Here is a 19,173-nt window from a genome sequence, read left to right as displayed (position 1 = left end):
CTCGGCTAAGCTCCGCCCACCCGTCCGCCTTCCCCGCCTCCGTCCCGTAGGCGGCGCCGTCGTTCCCTTACTGCTGTGTTCTTGTGTTAACTTCCGTGGCTCCCCCTTCCCTATTCGCTTTCAGCGTCCCGTCAGCCGTTCTTCCATGACTTTTGTATGATTTCTCTGTCTTTCTTTTGGGTTGTGTTTGTATCTAGTGGTTGGATCAGCACCTATAGGCTAATGAGTGTATGTTAACGCTGATCAGTCTGGTTTATCGCGCGAGGATCACATGGACGTGGGGTAGCTGGTAGCGTGGTAGTTAGAGCTTCTGCCGTTTGACCCAAGGGTCGCGGGTTCGAATCTCACCTCCAGCTGTAGTACCCTTGAGCAAGGTACTTTGCCTCATTTGCTCCAGTGAAATTACCCAGCTGTATAAATGCACAAAATGTTAATCTACTTGCAATTATTTTTTATACATCGGAGATCACTTTGGAGAAAAGCGTCAGCTAAATGAATTTATGTAAATGTACGAAGGCCGTGCCATTGTCGGCGAGAATGAAAAGACCGAAGAGAGATCGTGCGGATGAAAATTATAAGGTGAGATGAGGCAAGGCGTTTTTACCTCAGGGCCGTCCTTGACGGGCGAAGTGGGGGCATCGTGAGCGAGACGTGGATGTACCGAGAAGTCGGAGAGAAATGAAAGCGTCTTTAATATAGTGTCTCAGTCCTGTCTAGACATGTGTCACGAGATAGGAGGGAGAGAAAGGTCTTTGAGTCGCACAGTGTTGCGCAACGATTCGGCAAAAAGGAAGAGCGGCCTCTGAGATGAGTGGCGTAATGGTGTAGAGCCAAGGGTTCGAGGTGCCTGTTTTTGCTCTACCAGGCCTGGCTGGATAAACTAGCAAAATAGCTCTCTGTGGCAGCACTTACTTGAAGCGAAATTCAGTCTGCCTGTCGGACCGTGAGAAGCTATAGGCTCCCGGCAGCTCACCGGGTTGAAAACGCGTGTTCCTACTAGGTGGGGCGACTAGCTGCCCGCTATTGCACGGTGCCCCCTCCAAAATACTCATTTGCTGGCCGCCATTGAAAATGCAGTGGTTTAATGAGTCCCTTTGGTGCTCTTCCCGCGACGACGATAATGATGACCGAGACGATGATGTTTTGTGTTAACGTGTGGGTTTGTGCTTCGACGCCGAATGGCGAGTAGGAAAGGTTTGCCTGCATCTTTGTGTTTGGCCCTTGATGTTGAACGCGTTGCCGACTTCGATGTGCGGAGCCGCTGTGATGCTGAACGAGGCTTTGGAGGAATCGCGACAGCGCCGAGTCTAACCCGGCAACGCAGGGCACATGGCTGGAGGGGGAGGGGACACGCCCGGGACGGGACGCCGGTCCATCGCAAGGCACCCCAAGCTGGACTCGAACTCCAGACCCGCCGGAGAGCAGGACCCGGTAAAACCCGCTGCGCAACCGCACCCCCCCCCCTTGAAATAGTCATAAATATGTGAAATGGAGGGAGAGTGGAGGAATGGCAGCGGAAGACCCAAATGGACATCTTGGCTCTGGGGTGAACCCAGCAAGGATGAGGTATTACTGTTACTGTCATGAATATTGGATTAGAGGCGCGGTTGTCTCGGAGCGGGTCATCCGAGGAGACGCTCCACTTTGCTGGTGGCCACATCTGGCTCCGTGTGCCTCGAGTGGCTCGCAGCCGTCGTTACCACGCAGTTACGAGGCCCACCGCAGTCCTCGGGCCTGCTGTTTTATACCTAAACAAAAACGGCTCAAATTACCGTCTGCGTTTTGGCGCAGTCCCGCCTTGGCGTTGGTTTCTAACTGCACGGCAGCGTAGAATCTCGACGGGTTTTCGCCGCGCGCTCCGATTCCGATCGCGTTCCTTCCTCGGCCAAACGGAGGCATTCGCCCTCCGCTCCCCTTGGGCTGCGCCGCGGCCGCCGGCGTCCCCCGATGCGGCCGCGCCTCACTGTGACCCATCTGAAGTGCTCTGCGATGATCGTTCTGTCTGGGGGAATCGGTTCGAAACGTCGCTCGCGGCGGATGTCCTTGCGTGATGTGAGCGGCGAGAGGTGCGAAAATATTCCCCTTTCCCATGAAGCTGCTGTCTTTGATGCCATTTAGCCCCGGGGCCCGTGTGGCAGGCCTCCTGCTTCGAGCCTCGTTCTGCTGCCTTGATCGGTCGGCAGGGTTGCCACCCCTCCCCGCGCTTAACTTCACGCGCCAGGAGACAAACGGCGGACCCCGCGGAGGAAATGTCCACCAGATGTGAGCCAGGCTGGGGTCCCTGACACCCGCTTGCGTCACATGTTTCTTTCCCTTTTCCCTCCAGTCTAGCTGCTCTGGTTGTAACAAGGCGGCGTGACGCCTTTCTTGGTAACCACGGCTTGCCAGCAGTTGTGTAATTCCCTGCTTCGTCTGCTTGAATGCAAAAGGGCAAATATGCAAATGTTGCACAGATGTACAAGGCAGTTCCCCTGATACAATCTGCCCTCACATGCAGCCGAAACGCACAGTCTAGTTCAGCCACTAAGCCACTTATGTCCTGATGTTCTTGCCACTCAGTTTTTTTTTTTTTTTTTTTTATATGCTGAGAACAACCTCCGGACACTTTCTTTTCAGCCGTCGAAGTATTCGCATCACTCAAAACAGATATTGATGTCATTCACAGCGTCTCGTCTCTACTCGATTTTGGCCACCTTTCGGCCTTGCGGACACTTCGGCGGGTCTCTAATGGGAGCGTGGAGCACGTGCCTTAAGTCTGCCGTTCCTCGCTGCGAGGCTTGAGCGGAGCCTGGCGGGCGAAGAGCCCTTTAACGGAACACCTGGACCCAGTTCCTCGGAGGTACGCGGGCATCCGGAGCCACGGTGACGAGTCGGCTCAGTGGCTCCCCCTGTAGGCCGCGTTCATATCGCAAATGGAAAATCCTTATCTGTTAACCTTCTGCCTAGATGGATCTCCATAGACAGGCGAACCAGAATCACACTTTTTCTCTGGCTCCAGTGTCTAAGCTGCTCGTAAAACTTAACTTTTTTTTTTTTTGTAATTGGGGGGGTTGAACACGGAAGGCGGGAGTTATACTGTTTAGAGGGAGGGCAAACGAAGACAAACGCTCTGAAATTGTAGCTATTGTTACAAACCCAGCTATTTATAATTGGAATAAAATTGCTTTGAACATTTTTGGTTATATGGTAATCATCTGTGTGTGCGTGTGCGCGCGCAACTGCAAGCCCTGGAGACCACTGCGGTCACCACGCCCTCAGCCGATTTCAGTGCATGAATAAGTGATGCGTTGTGGAAACGTGAGGCGTGCTGCAGCGAGGACGCGAGAGGAGAGACGCTTCTCTGCAGCTCAGTGTTGTGAATGAGCCTGAGAAAATGTGTTGAAAGTGACAAGAATAATTGGGAGCTGTAATGTGTCCAGGAATATGTGATTCTAGTGAATTGTGGGGCATCTTGCATTGACATAATGTGAATTTATGGGTAAAAGCAGTAACATTCACTGCTATTATATTCACGTACAATATACTATATTCCACATTATTAGTCATCCATTTTCAATAATTGCTTGTCCAGTGCAGAGTCATGGTGGACCAAAGCCAACCTCTGGAGCATATGGGATGAGGGAGAGTATACCCAGGGCAGCATCTTTTACAGGGCAGTCTTATAGTCATTCACTCTCTTTCTCTCTCTCTCACACACACACACACACACACACACACACACACACACACACACAGGACTATAAAGAATCAGCAAAATACCTGAAACACAGATCTTCAGACAAGAAGAACATGCAAACTCCTCGCAGACTGAATCAGATTCAGACCACTGGCTTAACCAATGACCCAGGAGGTGTGAGACACCAGCATCTCTCACTGCACTACTATGGCATCCTTATATATTATACAGAATATTAATTATCTATATCTGTCAAACAATGGATAAACCTTCACGCAACTACTCCTGTAATGTAACATAAATGTTTTCATATATGTGTGTGTATATATCAATATATGTGTGTATAAAATATATATATAAATTTACTAGGAAGGAATCATGTATATTCTGAATGTTTTATGCAGCCACTCATGTGATGTACATTGATTCATATGGTGGAAAGAAACAAACTAACTGCACTTTAGAGTCACGCATCTGCATCTAAGTCTCTCTTTCTCCTAATGTAATGCACACATTGTATTTTCTACGAGATGTGTGTCGCTTTGGAGAAAAGAATCTGCTAAATGAATGAATGTAAATGAAAAATAAGCGCTCCTTTGTGAGAATTTAGAGCTAAATTTACAAATCGGTTTAACAAACTATCAACTAAGACTTCCGAGAAACGCTTTACGAAAACAGAAATTTCAGTTCGAAATGGGCATCTTGGTGACGCCGAGTACCACGCGAGGCAAAGAGCATCACCCCCGACCCTCCTCGGCACAGGGCACGGCTTCTCCTCCACACCTCTAGTCTCCTAGCTGCGTGCGTGCTCCTAAGCGGCTCGGAAATCTTGTGACTCTTCATCATCTGAGGTAACGATGAGCCTGGAAGCAAAAGCTTTAAATGCAGTGCTGAAAGTTGAAAATGCAAAGGACAAACCAAACAATTTCTTTAAAACCCGGAGTAGCAGGATAGTTAGAATTCTCTTGAAAGGCGATATCGTTACAAAGTACTTTGTGATTTGATTTGTTGGTATCGCAAACGATACTTTACTGATAGCAGAGCCTGGTTATGAGCTTTACAAGTGATTACAGTAATTACATTAAACATACATAAATGCTTAAAAATGTAAAAAATGTCATGAAACAGTTGGAATTTTGCATGTTTGGGGAAAAAAAATGGCTGAACCTTTTGTGGGTGAAGAACGCATTCTTGACTTTTTTCTCACTTAACGGTAATGAAGAGTTCTTTTTCACTGAATTCTTTTTACGAGTGCAAATTAGTCATTCGGTGGAGACCTGTATGGTTATTTATAAAGTGTAATTCTACAAATGGGAACCCATAAAAAAAATCAGAGGTTCAAATATTTAGATGTTTCTTATCTCCGACTTGCTAAAGTGATGTGAAGTGCCTAGGAGACGGGCCCTTTGTGCGCCCACATGGCCGTCATTTGCCTACTTCGCGATTGTTCGGGGATCACGTTGGCAGGTTTGCCGTGTGATTCTTGGGGATTTTAGATAAGGCTAATGGAACGCGCTTCGGATTGCCGGCCCCGAAAGAGCTGCCGTATCTTTGCGGCCTGTGCTCGGCCATCATTCCTCCTCAGCTCACGTCCGCTGGACTCCACCGGCGTCGTCGGGGAGGGCTCGCCGCCTTTGATCGATGGGGGGGGGGGGGGATTTAACCGAGGCCTCCTCATTCAGAGGAGACCGCTGGCCCGTCACCGATAAGCCGACTCGTATCGATCGGCCTCGCGGCCCCAGCAGAGCAGAGCCATTAAGCGCACAGTATCTTTGAACCGGCGCTGTTGGCCAGGAGCAATGAGCGGGGCAGAGGACGCGTGTAACCTGTAACGAGCGTGTGGACCTTACACATTTCGTTTCCTTTTTCACCCAGGTGACGCACACGGCTGCGGCTCTATACGCCTGTCCGTTGCACGCGAGTCCTGGCCATTTATTAGAGCACTTTAGACACGGAATTTTTCTGGCGTAAAAATTTTGTAAACTAGTTTCCCGATGACGACTACGCCGGTCGCTGCCGTCTCAAAGGGATGCGCGGGGAGCATTGGAGCAGAGATGGGACATCCATGTCTCCCGTCGGAAAGAATGTCCGTTGCTCCCTCCGTTGTCCTGCTCGAAGTGCTGCTTCCGTGCTGGAGCTCACGTTCGGCATCCTGATCGTCGCTCCGTAAAGGATGGCACGGAGGGCGAAGTCGGCGAGCTTAATGGTCTATTAGGAATACGCTGCTAGCCATTCCGGCAGCAGTGGCAGTTTTGAGTCAGTGGCACGCAGTGGTCTCGAACCTCAGGCGGAGAAATTCTTTCCACTGCCTTGGGATGTTTGCCTGCCTTTCTTCTCTTTCTTCTCCGCAGGGGTGGATGTGGCGCAGGAAGCAGCGAGTGGTGAAAGGCGTCCTGCAGGGGTGCCCGACAGCTCCTTTGTGGGATGGGGAGGCGTCCGGGCCAGTCCGGCGGCGTAGAGGTGGCTCGCTGTCACGGGGGTCGACCGGGGTGTGGGAACTCAAAATCCCTGTACGGTCAACCTCAGAATAGCTCTGCGGCGGGAGGAGTCCGAACGTCTGCAGGCTAACAAAGTGATGTCGGGGCCGCCATTCAGCCTGATTGACGGGCGAGCCGTGCGAGTGGGACGGAATCCCGTTCGTTCTCCAACGTGCTGGCGCCATGCTTCGCGTTTTGTTTTTTGGTGTAAACAAAACCTGGTCTGCACTTTGGGAAAATAAAGTTGTGAATGAAAAACGAAATTGTTGCCCAAAGGTAGACCGTGTAAAGAAAAACACTGGAAAAATGTTTGTGCTTATTTAGGGGGTAGCTGGTATTGCAGCCTTTGGAGAAGTCCCTTAGGTTCAAATCCCGCTTCCGGTTGTAGTATCCTTGGGCGAGGTGCTTACCCTAAAAAATTGCTCCAGTAAACATTGCTCAGCTGTATAAATTGTTAAATAAGTGCAAGTAGCTTAACGTCGTAAGTCGCTTTGGAGAAAAGCATCGGCCAAATGAGAAAATGTAAATGAACTAATCCATGCTCACTCCAACTGACTTCATGTACAGTTCACTGAATCCACAAAAACTTTCTGTGGTTGTGCAACAAATTAATCATTATTTCATCATTTACTTCCAATTCTCTTTAAATAATTACCTGTACAATAAAGAGTTTCAAGTTGCAAGTTTTCAGAAAGTCCAGCTTGCATCAGAGCCGCCCAACAGGGGGCGGTAGTGTTCTCTTACCGCAGGCCTCCTGGAAACTTCAGCTGCTCAGTGAAATCTGGAAAGGGAAGATGTTGAAAGTGAGCAGTCATGTGAAATTCAAAAAAACATTTCTTTGTTTCACATTGTTCAATATTTAGATTTTTAAATCCCCTTTTTTTGCTTTGAAATATAATACTGGCAGGGGTGGACTGTGCTGATGGGAGAACGCAGATGGCATTCGCGCTTTTGAAATGTATGCTTCTGTACATGTCACATTTTCATGTCATTTGTTACTTGCACTTGGAATATTCTTAAAAGTTTCATTTTGGTCACCTCCTATAAGCATCATCTGTTTTCCCTCCATAGTACAATATGTCTGTAAACACAATGCCTTTTAGCTGCTTTGTAGAAACAAACATTTCATTTACAAACATTTACTTAGCAGATGCTTTTCTCCAAAGCAACTTCCAGTGAACTCTGTAGTGTTATGAGCCCACACACCTTATTCATCCATACATCAGTGGAACACACGCTCTCTCTCTTTGTCACTCACACACTATGGGGGAACCTGAACAGTCTGTCTTAGGACTGTGGGAGGAAACCAGAGCACCCAGAGGAAACCCACAGATGGGGAGAACATGCAAACTCCACACCCAGAGTAAACCCACACCGACTGAACGGGGATCGAATCCACGTCCTCTCGCACCATCCAGGTGCTGTGAGACAGCGGCGCTACTCGCCGTGCCACCGTGTTACCCGTTTAACAATGTTTAGAGGTGATGATGTCTACATGGGGGATCTCACTGCTCCAGGAAGGCATATGATGTTGCCCCTGTGTTGGGAGAGAGCGTAGGGTGCGCTTGCCCCGGACACCGGTTCGATGCCCCGCCCAGGCTAATCCTGATGCTGGCGCAGTGCAGCGAGACAGGGATACCTGAGACCGCTTGTCATCAGCCGACCGCCCTCGCTATGGCTGTCTCTGGGGGGTGGGGTGTCAGAAAGGAAGTGGTTAAACCCTCGTTCGACCACTGTGGCAGTTGACCGAGTTCCCTCAGCTGGACACGGTCATCGCCACACATTGATGGTTGTAGAAATTTGTTCCCCATACCTACTTGTCTGCGCACACAACTTTTAGTACGTTCTCATTCTCGACACTTTAGAATTAGCATACCCAAAAAACCCCCGTGTGAGCTTACAATGTGTAATTGAAGAATGTATGAAATTTTTGTGGGCACGAATGGAAAAGGCCATGGGTCACATTTTCATGCTAAAGTAGATGTTAATTATATCACAGTGCATAATTTACTATTCACTGTTGTCCTCGCTGGGGTCGAGACTGTAACAAATCTGTAAAATGTTCTCTACTTATGACCCTATGTGTGTCTCTCTTAATAGACTCGCCCTCCGAATCTGTAACCTTCCGGAATTTGTGCATGACACGGTGGGTCATGTGAATTCCGGTCATTGGCCACTTGGCGGTGCCTCTTCTCTCCTCGATATGGAGGGGAAACCGTGTCCGTGCTCCTCGGTCCGACTCCCAGAGTCAAGGAAGAGAGCGGATCGGTGAAATGGGCTTTTTTTCAAGGTCAGTTGACACATGTCACAACTGGTCCCGACCCCCCACGGCTCTTTGAAAACCTCACAACGCTGGCTCGTGTCGGGTAGCGGAGGTGGCGTACGTTCGGGTCCGTGAGCCGGGGAACGAGCGACAGGCGGGGCGAGTGAGGAAGGGAGGGTAGAAGGCGAGGGGGAAAGGTACTCGCGTCCTCCGAAACAGATTTTTCTCCAAGTGCTCAGAGACGTTGTTTATCTCGAGCGGCTGGAGGGCCAAACTGCGCATGCGTGCAGATGGTGATTGGAGGTAGTCGCGCCTGCGTTGCATCAGTTCCCACGTACGCCATTTAGTGAAATAATTACTCGAGCGAAATGGAACGACACAGCTGCGCCGTTTTACGCTGGAGATTAAAAAAAAAAAAAAAAAAACACTGAAATACTGTATGTTGCTGTGCGCAAATGGGTTCTAATTCATTAAATATAATTTACTCACTATGTAAACATCTTTCGCGCCGGGGCTCCCATGCATACGCGCAAATTAAGGAAGCGCAAGTCATTATGTGTAAATTTCGGCTTTTGCCGGAGCTGCTGTAAGCGCCCGCTGGCCCTCCACCTGCAGCTCTAGCAGCATGCGGTGCTACTTCCCCTGGCCTTATTTATGGCGCTATAGTCAACTGACCCGTTCTTGATTCCTGAGGATGCGCCGTCTACTGAATGATCCATCTCCCTCCCCTTTGTCATGGTTTTGCCACGGTTTACATTGCATTTACGTTCACATTTATTCATTTAGCGGACGAGAAAGAGACATAATCATAGCTGCGGACATGATGTGATTCTTAAGTAAACCTAGTTTTTCTTTCCACTTTATGCACCGATATTCATCGCTCGAGCAGGTGCATAAAACACAAGATAGATGAACCCTTATAACCTTCCTACAATTTTTTTTTTAAGAAATTTTTTAAATTTGTTGCAAGGTTATCAGGATTCATCTGTTCTGCGTATAGATACCGTGGTCTAAGCTGCAGTGCTGGCAGTGGATGAAAGGTCATCTTTAACTGATGTGATATAATTTTGCTTAAAAGATCACGTTTAATCGTATTTGCGTTGGTTATTAGTTCACCGTAACCAAATAGTACGAGAAGAGAAAGGACACGGCGTGTGATCTCTTAGCCGCGATTACGTTTCCATGGCGTGACTTGTGCAACGCAAACCCAGTGCGTACGGCAAGCGTACCGACCGAGTGGCTTCAAACCCTAGCAGATGTTCGAAGCAAATGTGCTCGGTTAGCGGTACAGCGCCGTCCACCTACGCCGACACGCTCGCCGTACGTTCCCGCTCGTCCGCGTACGTGCGCGTGGTTTCTGTGAGCGTTTTGACAGCCGAGCACGCGTCAGTCTCGGCATGGCATTAAAGGCAGACCTCTTGTTTCCAGGACGGCGCGTCTTCCTTCATGTCAGATATTGCTTTTTACCATATCTGATACCGTCAACAATCAAAATCTCCAGAAGGAACCACAGATTGTCCTGTGGAGACCTGGGAAATTTAGAGTGCCTTAAAAGGGCCCGCGCCGCAAATACCCCGAAAGTACAGACTGTTGGATCATAGATGTGTGAAAGTCATTCACAATTTCCCACGGTCCCTCTCCTCAGGTAGTCGTGCTTGTTGGGCTCTGCTGTAAACACTCGTGCGGTCACACTTCAGTGTTTCCCCAGCGGTTAAGAAAAATGGGAAATGAGGCCACCTTGTGGCTCGCTTCTTTTTTTTTTTTTTTTTTTTTTTCCATGCGCCGCAGGTTTGTAACCGCGTGGGGAAAAACGCTCAAGAACGCAACGTGAGGCAAATTCCCAGGGATCCGTCTGTCTGCCGGAATTCCTGCGGTAGCGTACACCAGGGTACCAGCTCTCTGCCCATCCTCTCCGCAGGCGTGCGATCCCACCGTTGAGTCGGGACGTGAGCCTACAACCTGCGGCGCAAAGCTACGGAGGATGAAGTGAAGTTCACTTCCACATGGGACGGTGGCTTGCGAAATATTTCGGTGCCTGTGAATTACTCTTATTTAACGTTAATCGTTATTTTTTTAATGAACTGCATATGGTGATTCGGGACTTGTTTCTGGAGGTTTTCCACTGCCCTTGAACACGGCGCTGTGTTACGAGTTTGTCGATTACCTGATTCGTAATACAGTTGGGTTTTCAGGGCAAGTACCTCGCTCGAGGTTACTACAGCAGTATTGGGGCAGGGGGCTTCAACTGGTAACCTTCAGGTTGCAAGTCTAGAGTCTCGAGGCTCTCCGGGGATGCGGTGTGGCGTAACAGAGTTGTCCCAGGTTGTTTCAAACAGAAGGTGTGTTCAGCGTTCTTGTGAAGAAATCAGTCAACTTGCATAAGAAGAGAATTGAAAAGAAAATCATGCAAAAGTGCCGAGAAGCCCTTAACATGCTTAGCCTTAACATGCCAACTCCACACAGAATTAGTGGGGATCAAACCTTGTGCTACCCGTTGCGCCTCCAAGACACCCAAAATATACAGCTCTTACATTGTAAGAACTAATGAAAGATATAAATGTCATTATTTTTTATGAAGATTAATGGGGGGGGGGGGACAAAAACGTTCAGTGATGTTTATATGTGTTCGCTGGGGAGATCATAGAAGGTGTTTGGCTTCATCCTGATATTCATCATCGATATGGAAGCAGTTTTGCACTGTAGGGTGCACCTGGTCCTCTAAAATTGCCTCTCATCCCTTCGTCGTTATACAAACGGGCAGAGAAATTCTCAAGACATTGTGACTCCCACCAGCGGTGCTGGACCATTATGGATCCCCCACCATGGTTAACAGTTGGCAGCAGACATTGTGAACTGAAGGCATCTTTTGGCTTTCTCCAAACACAAACCCCTCTAGATGCAAGAAATAGGGTAAAAGATGATTTATCAGACAGTATTACTTTTTGGGGGGCGCAGTGGCGCAGCGGGTTTGGCCTGTGCCTGCTCTCTGGTGGATCTAGGGTTCGAGTTCCGCTTGGGGTGCCTTGTGACGGACTGGCGTCCTGTCCTGGGTGTGTCCCCTCCCCCTCCAGCCTTGCGCCCTGTGTTGCCGGGTTAGGCTCCGGCTCGCCGCAACCCCGCTTGGGACTTGTGGGTGTGTTGTGTTACTTTTTGACATTGCTCAGTGGTCCAAGTTTTGTGCTCTTACACCGGGTTATGTGTCCTCGTGTCTTGGCCTTGGATACAAGCAGTTTCCCAGTGACAGCCCTGCCATATATTCGATCCTTGTGAAGCTCACAACATACATTTTTCTTTTTGAGACCGGGGCACAGACGTGCCGATTCGGTTCGGTGGTAATTTTTGAGGCTGTACTTTTGTGGCATTTGACGGCTATGCTGTGAATTGTCCGTCCGTCTATCCATCCCTCAGCGAGTTTTTACTCGGAGTTCCCATTTCCCTTCGCTGGTGCAGTTTGTGCCCATTTGGCATATGCTGTAATTATTTTAAAAATGTTCCCCTTGAAACATTAAATACCTTTTTTGTTGCTGTTTTCATGACCAATGGACCTTGGAAACGCAAAGGTTAACGTTCTCGTTGTCAGGCCTCTTTCATAGCTGACACGCGCCGTTAACTGGCAGTCCGCCTAATACCACTCACTTTTGCATCTGTGTTTGTAAGAGTTGTTTGCACAGATTTAAAGTCCTTTTTCATGTGGCGTTTGTTATTTTGTCCACACCCAGTATGTGGAGATAATTTGTTTCCCTGACATTTTAGAATCCAAGTGGGGTTGGAAATGATTATAATTGAAGGGCTCTGAAGCTCATTGTTCTCCGGCAATAGTGCTGCGGTGTAGGAATGGCATCAGTCTGCCTGCTTGTCTCAAGGACAGATGCGACTAGTGAGACTTTCTCTCCGCGCACACTTCGTGTACCGGCATTCATCGAGGACTGGAAGTCCTGGCGTCGTGTTTAAAGGTTGCGTTTCAGGCTCACAGTTCCTACGTGACAGTCGCATACCACCTGAGTTCTCTATAGAAAAAATTCCACGAGTCCACAGGGTACATGTCATTGTCATGTTTGAGTTTTTTTTTTTTTTTTTTTTTCCTTTGCTTGTCTAAGAAATAAATGTTTGAATAATCTTGGTGTTCGTCATAGGTTTTGCCAAGTCTACATTTCATGTTTTTGTTTTTTCCTTCCACATTTCACCTAGGTGGAATTTAAAAAACATCGGTTAAAAAAAGTACCCGATGGAATATTATCCCTGAACAGTCATAGGTCATCGAGAGAGTGGTACTCTCGCTCGCTCACCTCTCTCTCTTTACGTCTTGCTCTCACTTCTGTGTCCATATCTTCCCACCCCCATTGCTCGCTCGCAACACGTTTTCGCTTCGCTATCTGTCTTTCAGTGATGTCTGAATTTGCCTCTCTGTGTTTCCATACATCTTACTCTCTTCTTACTGACTTCTGCTTTCAGTTTCTGGATCGCTGTTCATGAGCACCTACTTGATGAGCTTTTGTACTTGTACGGTTTTTCTTGATGTTACTTCCCCCCCCCCCATGACCTTCAGACATTGGTCATTGTCTTTCCGAAGTCATCGATGTGTTCTCGGACTGGCGCTGCTGCTGCTGCTGCTGCATTCCATAACCACCCTGACCAATAGTCCATGACCTTATGACCTCTCCCGCAGGCGCCCTGACGGAGTGCTATGACGAGCTTGGGAACCGCTACCAGCTGCCCGTGTACTGCCTGTCGCCGCCCGTCAACATGATCGAGGAGAAGAGCGACTCGGAGATGCCGGATATGCCAGAGGCGGCGCCCACTTCCGGACACGAGTGCCAGCTGAGGTTGCGCCTCTCCACGGGCAAGGACCTGCGGCTCACTGTGCGCACCTCCGACTCGGTGCAGCACATGAAGCGGCGCCTGCAGGCCGAGGAGGGCGTGGCGCCCGCCAGCCAGCGCTGGTTCTTTTCGGGCCGCCCGCTCACGGACAAAATGAGGCTTGAGGAGCTGAAGATTCCCAGGGACTACGTGGTACAAGTGATCATCAGCCAGCCGCCGCCACAAACCCCCCCGCCCGTGGAGAACTAGCACCCAAGCTGGGCCCAGGAAAAGGCCCAAATGAATCGGACTCAGTATTAATCTTATTGCTACGGTTGTTCGTACGGCCTTTTCGAGTTTTGCTCTCGTTTTTCTGTTGCCTTCCCCCTTTTCTTATATTTCGTTTCACTCCTCGAGCAAAAGCGCTCACCTGTATACGCAACTTGCTGTCACTGCCCGGATCCAGGCCCCCATGGGAACCAAATGGAACCCCTCGTTCAGGCACCGGGTGGGAGGAGCCAGTCAACTGTGGAGCGGAGAAGACTTGAGTGATCGCTGCTGGCTTCTTGCCTGCTCGCAGAAAACCATTTGTTCTTTGTTTCTTTGTGGTTGTGTTTTTATACAGAAAACCGAACAACCAAAAAGACTGGGGAAAACGGAGATGATTACAAAAACGGTTATTGGCGGCAACAACACGGAGTTTCTAATGCTTTGATATTTTTTCACCTTCCAGATTATAGTGTGTAAGGAAAAACTGATTTTGCTCTCTTTCTTAAGATTTTGTTTGAATTGAAGCTTCCTTTGAATGGTGGATGAGGGTTGCCTTTGCTGAAGATGAAATTTATAGCACAAATGGAACAATCGAGGTCCAAGGCCTTTTTATCAGAGGAGACATTTCTATCTGCAAAAAAAATTCCAGATGTACAAAATTTGTTTTTAAACCTTTGCAGTATGGTGGATTGTTTTTTTCCAAACGTTCACACATTTTAATATATAAGACGTCTTATAAAATGTTCAGAGAATCTAGAATGTTTAAGAGCAATCTTTGATTGTATGGCTGTTCTTAAGGGTGATTCAAATTGCAAGTACTACTAGTTTGCTCACTTCATGGTTTTCTAACTAATTTGCCTAGAAAATACACGTTCAGATTTCTATAAGGCGTAATAACTAATAGTATAGGTAAACCAATACCATATTTTAAACAATTTTTTTCAATATTCTTAAAATACCTCCATCCACAGTAGACAGGGATTGTTTTTATTAAAAATAAATCCGTAAATAACGAAGAACAAAACATTTTTGGTTGTATATGGGTGGGTTTGTGTGTCAAAGAGGACTGGAGTATGAAATTGGCACATATATGGTATTGATTTATGGCATTGATGAACTTGGTGTGAATATGTAGAGAGGTAACTGCTACAAAGTGGTATTCATATTGGCCTAGAATGCACAGCCAGCGAGTTGGCGAGGTGGTAACGGCATCACAGATCATCTCTGCTGCGAATGTAGTTGTTCAGATGGAAACTTGTTACCGTTCCCCTTGTATGTCTGTATTTTTATTCTCAAGTCACGTTTTAAAGTGTCTCGATAAAGTGTGTGCTCAAAGGGGATTGTTTTATTCTTAAATTGCATACTTTAAACGAGTGAACAATTTAAATTGTCAAATTTGAGTTTTTTTTTTTTCCCCCCATGTTCAGTTATGAATGTGCAGGTCTTCAGTAAATACATCTACCTTTTTGGGTTTTTTCCATTTAAACATTGGCAATTTGTGCTTTTTTTTTTTCTGTTTTCCTACAATCAAGTTGTTTTTTTCCCTCCCATCACTTGAAGACAATGATACAAATGAAGAGAATCACATGCATGATGTGCCTTGAGCAGTGGAGAATAAATACTGTGAGACAGTTGGACTGGCTCAAACTAATTAAAGTTTGCGTGAGCTTTTTTTAAAAAAAAAAAATTGTCGTTTCTGAGCCCTTCTGTCACCAAGACTGTGGTTTTGAGTGTGATCCGTAGGCACCAGCCCTGCGGTCAAGGTCTTTGCATCACCTGTAAAGGAAATGTGTCAGAAGAATGTTAGCAGTAGTGGTTAACATCCCAACCTAAATAATTTGCATTTTATATATTTTTAATTGGGCAATTTGGGGGGGAAAAAATTGCAAAGATTACTTGTTTGCACTAATTAAATGTATAAATTCGAAGTTTATTATGTCTCATGCAGACCTTCATAAATGCAGAATCCCTTTTTCTTGTTCTGCAATACAACAAAACTATGCATTAACTGCAGTAAAAAACTGGGGGAACTGTATAGCTCATTATAGTGATTCTATAGTACAATGTGAAATGCAGGAAATTACTTTTACCATGGTAGATGAAAAGGTAGAGATGGGTTCTTTTCAAACACTTGCTTGGGCCTGTTCTTGGGGAAAGCGTGAGCAGCTCAGCTATAGTGCCATGACCACCTATGGAACAGCATTTTTAGTGGTTGCTGAGAGTCATCAATACGGTGCTTTCCGTCCAGTACACCTGCAGGAGCAAGAAAATTAACATCCATTAGCCAGTGGTCGGTACTTGATGCTTATTATCGGACGGACAGAATTGCAGTCGCATCGTAACATATATGAGGACAATGAAAGATCCAAGGCTTTAGACAGTGAGAGTCATGTGAGAGTGAGGAGTTGTGAGACATGACAGCAGTGGAGGAAGCTAGAAAGAGTTGTATACTCTGTTCATGACCCGTCTCCCCACCCCCAGGTCCCATGATTGTCCTGCTACAATGCTCGCTGAGCATATCTAAAAAAAGGTTTAGAGAAGCTTGGACACAGGAGAAGAGAAGCAAGCAAATTCTGCTGAGAACTGTGTCACATTCTTGTCTACCTACATTAAGACGTGGTATAAATGCAGTTAAAACCTCGCAGTTGCATTTCTTTTCATCTTTCTTCCTGCGGTTATTTACCACTGACCTGTGAGGTCAGTGTTTCATCATATATTTGCACATACCTCTAGAATAATCTCTTACGCTGCGAATTAATGCAGGGTTTTAACGTCTGTATCTCCTCAGCATTCCTCAGTTGCGTCTGTTTCTTTCCTCTGCAGTTGTTTCAGTTTTTTTCTTATGAAAGTGTGAGTCCAACGAAGCTGTGCTATGGTGTTAATATGTGATATTTTTTACTGTGTGTGTGGAAAGGAGATGGGCTGTCAGTGAGGTTCAGCTGTTGCTGAGCAGAAGGTGGAGGGCCTGCTCATCTCGTCCCTGGTCTCCTTTCAGTGAAAAAGAGCCAATTGTGAGTAAATGTGTTTGGCTTTTGCCCTACATGCTCAAGTCCATTCTGAGCATCCATGTGACACCGAGTGGATGGACTGACCTTTTGCTCTGAGATCAATCCATACCCTGTTCGCTGACTACAACCCTTGTGGTTTTTCCCTTTTTCCTGTTTTTTTCCTCACATTTTCATTTTTGGTAAGCAGGACTGTATGTCATAATAAACGTGATCACAATTTTTATCTAAAATATCATAATGAAACAAATCGGGACATGGAGGACTCCCCTAGAAAACAGCCTGAGACCTTTTGAAGAGGAAACTGGGAGAAACTTCATCAGTAATACTGAAAGGCAGCGATTACAGTCCCCAAGTTATATTTAGGTGCCTGTAGCCCTGAATGTCAGATGGGAACATTTAATAAAATAGGTGCTTGTAAGGAAAGCAATATTGCACTTTAGAGTATGTCCTTTGCTGATATGGACACGCCACCAACATGGAGAGGCCACAGAATTCGTAGTAAAATCAAACCATTTATACAGAGCCTAGTCAGCTACTCATAGCTAAGCCCATTACTGGTGCAAATATATTCAAATGAGGAACAAATACATCTGTTTCAATTGGGAGGTAGTCAAATTACCATTACTTATTGAAAAAATAATCAATCCCTGGATAAAAATGTCACCTGGAATTAATTAAGATACCAAAATAGAATGTATTTATATGTATGACAAATACTGCATTTTGTAATATTTAAAAGAAATGTTTTTACCTTGACTTTTAATGTTACATTTTTATGAATTCATTCATTCATTTTTTAATAATTGCTTATCCAGTGAAGGGCTGTGAAGCTCCTGAGGGTACCCCACAAGTCTACAGTGTAAGACAAGATGCACTCTGGACATCGTCATAATTTGAGTCACACATACTTCTGATACTAAGAAATTAAGTTCACAGGATCACTGCCAATGTCTTTCACTCTACAAAGCAAGTAGATATAATGGCAAATGTTTGATATTAGATGATCCTCATTTTGTCACAGGATTCAGGCTTTATTTACAGTGGTGTAAGGATATTCATGCCATTAAAGTTGTTTATATGATTTAAATAATTGAGTGAATAGTTACATTTACAGTTTATTTCTAAGAGTTGGCATTAAGAGGCAGCAGCAGACAGTGTAGTGGTCAGAGACTTGTACTGAAAGCACCCAAGTTTGAATTCTACAACAAGAAAGGTATTAAATTGCTGTAGTGTAACCCAGTTGTGTAACGGGATAAATAATTGTAAATAGATTAACATTGCCACTTTGGAAAAGTATTTAATCTTTTATTTCAGCTGTGATTTATATGTGGTTGTGATTGGTTCAGATTTTCAATGTCACAGGTGTTTGGAAGTAGGAAGTGTTTATAGTAGCTGGTTTTGCAATGAAAGAAATATGAAGAGCTTTATAAACTGCTTAAAGGAATATCTGTCTCCATCCAGCACCTGCATTTAGAGGGAATCTCAGCCACTGCTATTTGAACTTACTTCTTCACTAGCGGTCATTCTTTTGAAGGGAATGTAGAAGTTAAGATACTTGATTTAGCCAGAAAATAACCAGATTGCCAGAAATGAGGGACAAAATCCTTTTGGGTTTGGAACGCCAAGTGTGTATCTCTGTCCCTAAACATCTCATACAAGCATCTGATCTGAAATAAAATATACACAGTGTATGTTAAATGACTGAATATGAGCATATGGAGAAGGGTACATATTTTTACTGGCCATTGAGGCAGTTTTTCATTGTGTGGGACCCTGGTATATGAAGACTGAGTGTTTGTAAAAACTTATCCAAATAAGCAGACAACATAGTAGTGAAAAGAGGTATGTTCTTCTCGAAATATTTTACATAGACTTGCTCTCTGACAGCCTTTCTTGGTGCAACCGACACCTGCTTAGATAAGTTTACGATCATGTTATTTGTTTAGCTGAAGCTTTTGTTCAAGGCAACTTACTGACGTAGCTTCATACAAGGCAAAAAGTGCTTGCAAGGTGGCAAAATAAAAACCAGCTGGAGGAGTCTGGAACACAAAATCAGTGTAGCACTGGAATAAACAACCGTTGAACAATTCAATACTCCTTATATCATGCTCTTCATAACAAAGTGACATAGCACATATAATGTCATAAATAGCAAAGAGCCAGGATGGCCAGGTAAATCCTGCTTTGATATCCACACCTTGCAGCACCTTTGCTTCCTCTGGTCACCTCCTACATGACAAGCATTCCCTGGTGAACAACTTGAGCTCCTGATAGTTCAAGCTGATGGTGATATAAATTGTGGCCAAGTCAAGGGGCCACTGTGGCCTGCATTTCTGCTTTGTGTGCAGTCATAAATTAAGAAGGAGGCGAAAGGAGGAAATAGCATAAGTGCTATATTTATGTGGGGACATACAATGTGTCCTATACAATGCAACAAACACACGTGTGCTGTTTGTCCTGTAGGATGTCTCTTTGTTAGATGGCTATGAGGCACCAGTGCTGCCCACTGTGCCACCACTCATGACATTGCATTATATTGAAATGATATAGTTTGCAAAAACAGGCCATCATTATATATCCTGGGCCAGTTCACTGATAAAAACAGGTTACAAAGAATCCTGAATAATGAACACCTGAATAATGTAAAGGAGGTATTAATAAACGTGGTGGGAATTGTTTTTT

At 46.0% G+C, this 19,173-nt stretch overlaps 1 protein-coding gene across 6 annotated transcripts in view; it reads left to right on the top strand.

The window, feature by feature from the left end:
* il12ba (interleukin 12Ba) overlaps window positions 1–19,173 on the top strand; it is a 42,194-nt gene that overhangs the window by 12,302 nt on the left and 10,719 nt on the right. The window contains exon 3 of one of the 6 annotated variants that reach the window (XM_029257355.1): window positions 13,083–15,269. The exons of 2 other annotated variants lie outside the window; for them this stretch is intronic. In XM_029257355.1, the coding sequence (XP_029113188.1) occupies window positions 13,083–13,483 (401 nt within the window). In that variant the 3' untranslated portion in view covers window positions 13,484–15,269. Of the gene's footprint in view, window positions 1–2,665; window positions 3,997–6,027; window positions 6,547–13,082; window positions 15,270–19,173 lie in introns of those variants that run through there. 3 more of the 6 variants (XM_029257358.1, XM_029257357.1, XM_029257356.1) reach the window with 3 other exon arrangements.

The sequence above is a fragment of the Scleropages formosus genome, chromosome 13, assembly GCF_900964775.1.
Source record: "Scleropages formosus chromosome 13, fSclFor1.1, whole genome shotgun sequence".
Classification (NCBI taxonomy): domain Eukaryota; kingdom Metazoa; phylum Chordata; class Actinopteri; order Osteoglossiformes; family Osteoglossidae; genus Scleropages; species Scleropages formosus.
Note: the sequence above shows the minus strand (reverse complement) of the source record. Positions and strands in the feature narration are given on the sequence as shown.